Below are 6,000 nucleotides of genomic sequence, written 5' to 3'. Positions count from 1 at the left end.
GACAAAAACTAAATATCTAAAAATCAGAAATCAAGATCTTTTAAAAAATTGAAAAATCGAAAGATCGGGAAACTTAAAAATCGAAATACATAGTACAGAATTTTTCCAAAAATCTGGATGTCTAGGGTGAAAACAATAAATTCGTACACCACAATTTACTATGTAAATTTCCAACTGATGGTACATACAAAATTTGACAATTATCAGTCTAGTAGTTTCGCAGATTTTCTGTCTAAGAAAAATCCACACAGACAGACAGACAGACATTTAGTCCTTAGATCAGGCTCAGGAAGTAAAAACCAAAAACATCAAAATTATTTTATTAATCAGGAAGAAAGTTGTAACATAATTGAGTGGAAAGATTCATCCAAACACCATTGGTTTTAGTTTAAACAAAACCTTGGCGCTCTATACAAAAAAAAAATATGAATACGGCAAAAAACTGTACAAATTAATAATAACACGAAAACCACTCAGTGAACACAACATTTTCACTTTAATTAAATCATCAATACAATACACTATAATAAATGAATATTATTGTACAAAACTTATAACACTAATAAAAAAATCCCTCTCCACCCACAAAAATCACTTAACATACTTCTCCATAAACTTCTTATGAAAGTCTGACCTCAAAGAATCGTTAATAAACACGTTCACCTTCTTCTCAGGCTCCGACCTAGCGCAGTTCTTAAAAACCACATCGTCGTCCCACCGCCTCTTCACCTTATGGTCTGTCTTCGCACTCCCCGCCGAATAATGCGTCAGCAGCGGATTCCCGCTCAGAATATTCTCCATCCTGATCCTCTCCTCCTCCTGCCTCCTCTCGATCTCCTTCTTCGCTTGCTCCATCGCCCTCTCCTTCTTGATCTTACTCAGCTCGGCCAACAGCGACTCCATGTCGTCCTCGCTGTCGCTGCTGTCCGAATCCTCCTCGTCCAACGGGTCGTCGGCGTCCAAACTGGCAGTGGGCACTTGGTCCAATTTCAGCCTCTTGTGATCCGACGGACGCGCGCTTCGGGAGCCTTTGGCCGCGCGCTCGCGGTCCTCGAGCTCTTTGCGGAAGTCGCGCGAGCGGACCTCTTCGACTGTGCCTTGGCCGTGCTCTCTGGAAAGTTATGTTAGAGAAGGAAGGTGAGAGTGAGGTTATGTTTACCTGTATTTGAGTTTAGTGTGTCCGGGGAGGTCTCGGCTGGAGTATTGGCGCGATATGGCGCTGAGGTCTTTTTCGTTACGGCCCTGGCCGCCGCGGGCCGGCTCGAACGTGGGGCGGGCCGCTGTGGTCATGGTGTTTCACACGAAATTAATAATTTCTGGAAGAATTTCTTGTTCTTGACAGATGGGCTATTGACGTTTGTTGACGCTTGAGCAGGAGCGTCAATCTTCGAATACGGGGTAAAACGGAAAATCCCTAGTATTTTTTGTGTAATTACAGGCTTTTACTGGATACACCACCTTAGTTCGACTGTGATTTTACTTGAAAACATACATATCTATCTGTTGATTCAATAAAAATTCGGTTGTGTAATTTTTTTGTAGTTTTTGAATATTTTCAGAGAGCTGATGGATACAGTTCCATAGATGGCGCCTCACAAGTTCAATCGACATTTGGAGAAGTATTGAAAACATGTCAATATTTTTCAATAGTCGATTCTGGAAAAACTGTTGGAGTTATCGAAGAAACGATGCCGGAAGTGAGTTCTAGAGCTCGAAATCTACCAGAAAATGTATTTAGTTAAGTTTCGGTTAAGTTTCGAAAATGTCAAAATTTGGCCGAAATTTGAAGAAGGAAAAATTGGAAAAATTTCACTTTTAAAAAAGTTGTCTAAAAATTCTGAAAAAATTCAGGGACGTAGACCTCGACACGCTGATTACAAAAATATAGGGTGTCGATTGTCACGGAGCAACATTTTCGAAAGAATCGATACGAAATGCGAATTTTTGAGAATTTCTAAAAATTTCGATATTTCAACGGACGATTCCGGAAAAACGGTTACAGTTATCAAAGAATCGAGGCCAGAAGTGAGTTCTAGAGCTCGAATCTACCAGAAAATGTGTTTAGTTAAGTTTCGAAAATGTCAAAATTTGGCGAAATTTGAAGAAGGGGGGACCACTGGAAAAATTTCTCTTTTAAAAAAGTTGTCAAAAAAAATCTGAAAAAAATCAGGGACGTGGATCTCGACACGCTGATTCTAAAAATATAGGGTGTCGATGGTCACGGAGCAACATTTTCGAAAGAATCGGTATGAAATGCGAATTTTTGAGAATTTCTAAAAATTTCGATATTTCAACGGTCGATTCCGGAAAAACGGTTGCAGTTTCAAAGAAACGAGGCCGGAAGTGAGTTCTAGAGCTCGAAATCTACCAGAAAATGTATTTAGTAAAGTTTCGAAAATGTCAAAATTTGGCCGAAATTTGAAGGTGTGGAAAAATTTCACTTTTTAAAAAAGTTGTCTAAAAATTCTGAAAAAATTCAGGAACGTAGGTCTCGACACGCTGAATACAAAAATATAGGGTGTCGATGTTCACGGAGTAACATTTTCGAAAGAATCGATACGAAATGCGAATTTTTGAGAATTTCTAAAAATTTCGATATTTCAACGGTCGATTCCGGAAAAACGGTTGCAGTTATCAAAGAATCGAGGCCAGAAGTGAGTTCTAAAGCTCGAAATCTACCAGAAAATGTGTTTAGTTAAGTTTCGAAAATCTCAAAAATTGGCCGAAATATGAAGAAGTGTTTCATAAGATAAGACTGATTTTCTCATTTTTGACATTTTCGACCATTTTTCAAATACATATATCCGAAAATTAGCTGAAGACATTTTCTTGTAGATTTCGAGAATCAGAAGTCATTTTCCCCTTCGTTTCTTCGGAAATTTCTAATCGAAAAAAAGCAATTTTTAGAGTTTTGTCAAAATAGCTCTCTATAAAAATTTTGTAAATAAAAAAAGAAACTATTATTAATTTTTGTTCCATTGTTCCATTATTAGTTTCCACTCCCACTCGATAAAAAAAAACATAAATAGCCCCGCCCACCCACCCTGTCTCTTTTTCAGTGACAAATTGAATGAACTAAATCATCTTATACTGAACAGAAACAAAATTCCATTGGAAAAATTTCACTTTTAAAAAAGTCGTCAAAACATTCTGAAAAAATTCAGGGACTTAGATCTCGACACGCTGATTCCAAAAATATAGGGTGTCGATGTCACGGAGCAACATTTTCGAAAGAATCGGTACGAAAAAATGCGAAATTTTGAGAATTTCTAAAAATTTCGATATTTCTACGGTCGATTCCGGAAAAACGGTTACAGTCATCAAAGAAGCGAGGCCGGAAGTGAGTTCTAGAGCTCGAAATCTACCAGAAAATGTATTTAGTTAAGTTTCGAAAACGTCAAAAATTGGCCGAAATTTGAATTGGAAAAATTTCAGTTTTAAAAAAGTCGTCTAAAAATTCTGAAAAAATTCAGGGACTTAGATCTCGACACGCTGATTACAAAAATATAGGGTGTGGATGGTCAGGGAGCAACATTTTAGAAAGAATCAATACGAAATGCGAATTTTTGAGAATTTCTAAAAATTTCGATATTTCAACGGACGATTCCGGAAAAACGGTTGCAGTTATCAAAGAATTGAGGTCGGAAGTGAGTTCTTGAGCCCGACATCTACCACAAAATGTATTTAATTAAGTTTCGAAAATGTCAAAATTTGAAGAAGGGGAAAAATTTCAGTTTTAAAAGTCGTCTAAAAATTCTGAAAAAATTCAGGGACGTAGATCTCGACACGCTGATTACAAAAATATAGGGTGTGGATGGTCAGGGAGCAACATTTTAGAAAGAATCGATACGAAATGCGAATTTTTGAGAATTTCTAAAAATTTCGATATTTCAACGGACGATTCCGGAAAAACGGTTACAGTTATCAAACAATCGAGGCTGGAAGTGAGTTCTAGAGCTCGAGATCTACCAGAAAATGTATTCAGTTAAGTTTCGAAAATGTCAAAATTTGGCCGAAATTTGAAGAAGGGGGGACCATTGGAAAAATTTCAGTTTTAAAAAAGTCGTCTAAAAATTCTGAAAAAAATCAGGGACGTAGATCTCGACACGCTTATTACAAAAATATAGCATGTTGATGGTCATGGAGCAAAATTTTCGAAAGAGTCGGTACGAAATGCGAATTTTTGAGAAATTCTAAAAAATTCGATATTTTAACGGTCGATTCCGGAAAAACGGTTGCAATTTCAAAGAAACGAGGCCGGAATTGAGTTCTAGAGCTCGAAATCTACCAGAAAATGTGTTCAGTTAAGTTTCGAAAATGTCAAAATTTGGCCGAAATTTGAAGAAGGGGGGACCATTGGAAAAATTTCACTTTTAAAAGTTGTCTAAAAATTCTGAAAAAATTCAGGGACGTAGATCTCAACATGCTGATTACAAAAATATAGTGTGTGGATGGTCAGGGAGCAACATTTTAGAAAGAATCGATACGAAATGCGAATTTTTGAGAATTTCTAAAAATTTCGATATTTCAACGGACGATTTCGGAAAAACGGTTGCAGTTATCAAAGAATCGAGGCCGGAAGTGAGTTCTAGAGCTCGAAATCTACCAGAAAATGTATTCAGTTAAGTTTCGGAAATGTCAAAATTTGGCCGAAATTTGAAGAAGGGGGAACCATTGGAAAAATTTCAGTTTTAAAAAAGTCGTCTAAAAATTCTGAAAAAATTCAGGGACGTAGATCTCGACACGCTGATTACAAAAATATAGGGTGTGGATGGTCAGGGAGCAACATTTTAGAAAGAATCGATACGAAATGCGAATTTTTGAGAATTTCTAAAAATTTCGATATTTCAACGGACGATTCCGGAAAAACGGTTACAGTTATCAAACAATCGAGGCTGGAAGTGAGTTCTAGAGCTCGAGATCTACCAGAAAATGTATTCAGTTAAGTTTCGAAAATGTCAAAATTTGGCCGAAATTTGAAGAAGGGGGGACCATTGGAAAAATTTCAGTTTTAAAAAAGTCGTCTAAAAATTCTGAAAAAAATCAGGGACGTAGATCTCGACACGCTTATTACAAAAATATAGCATGTTGATGGTCATGGAGCAAAATTTTCGAAAGAGTCGGTACGAAATGCGAATTTTTGAGAAATTCTAAAAAATTCGATATTTTAACGGTCGATTCCGGAAAAACGGTTGCAATTTCAAAGAAACGAGGCCGGAATTGAGTTCTAGAGCTCGAAATCTACCAGAAAATGTGTTCAGTTAAGTTTCGAAAATGTCAAAATTTGGCCGAAATTTGAAGAAGGGGGGACCATTGGAAAAATTTCACTTTTAAAAGTTGTCTAAAAATTCTGAAAAAATTCAGGGACGTAGATCTCAACATGCTGATTACAAAAATATAGGGTGTGGATGGTCAGGGAGCAACATTTTAGAAAGAATCGATACGAAATGCGAATTTTTGAGAATTTCTAAAAATTTCGATATTTCAACGGACGATTTCGGAAAAACGGTTGCAGTTATCAAAGAATCGAGGCCGGAAGTGAGTTCTAGAGCTCGAAATCTACCAGAAAATGTATTCAGTTAAGTTTCGGAAATGTCAAAATTTGGCCGAAATTTGAAGAAGGGGGAACCATTGGAAAAATTTCAGTTTTAAAAAAGTCGTCTAAAAATTCTGAAAAAATTCAGGGACGTAGATCTCGACACGCTGATTACAAAAATATAGGGTGTGGATGGTCAGGGAGCAACATTTTAGAAAGAATCGATACGAAATGCGAATTTTTGAGAATTTCTAAAAATTTCGATATTTCAACGGACGATTCCGGAAAAACGGTTACAGTTATCAAAGAATCGAGGCCGGAAGTGAGTTCTAGAGCTCGAGATCTACCAGAAAATGTATTCAGTTAAGTTTCGAAAATGTCAAAATTTGGCCGAAATTTGAAGAAGGGGGGACCATTGGAAAAATTTCAGTTTTAAAAAAGTCGTCTAAAAATTCTGAAAAAAA

The 6,000-nt window shown here is 36.8% G+C and overlaps 1 protein-coding gene across 1 annotated transcript; it reads right to left on the bottom strand.

Moving 5' to 3' along the window:
• Nucleotides 1-304: 304 nt before the first annotated feature.
• LOC135130875 (protein CWC15 homolog) lies at nucleotides 305-1,374 on the bottom strand. The gene is made up of 2 exons (XM_064058324.1): nucleotides 1,160-1,374; nucleotides 305-1,111 (listed from the first exon to the last, which is right to left on the bottom strand). The coding sequence occupies exons 1-2, from the start codon at nucleotides 1,288-1,290 to the stop codon at nucleotides 592-594; spliced, it is 651 nt and encodes a 216-aa protein (XP_063914394.1). The 5' UTR covers nucleotides 1,291-1,374; the 3' UTR covers nucleotides 305-591.
• Nucleotides 1,375-6,000: the final 4,626 nt, after the last annotated feature.

This window comes from Zophobas morio, unplaced genomic scaffold (assembly GCF_036711695.1).
Source record: "Zophobas morio isolate AGI-343-1 ecotype UQ-CSIRO unplaced genomic scaffold, CSIRO_AGI_Zmor_V1 ptg000018l, whole genome shotgun sequence".
NCBI lineage: Eukaryota > Metazoa > Arthropoda > Insecta > Coleoptera > Tenebrionidae > Zophobas > Zophobas morio.
The sequence above is the reverse complement of the archived record's forward strand: the minus strand, read 5'-3'. Positions and strand labels throughout refer to the sequence as shown.

Coding starts and splice junctions, on each gene's coding strand:
- LOC135130875 (XM_064058324.1), bottom strand. CDS start 1,290: ATGACCACAGCGGCCCGCCCCACGTTCGAGCCGGCCCGCGGCGGCCAG. Junction 1,112..1,159: donor CACACTAAACTCAAATACAG/GTAAACATAACC, acceptor ATAACTTTCCAG/AGAGCACGGCCAAGGCACAG.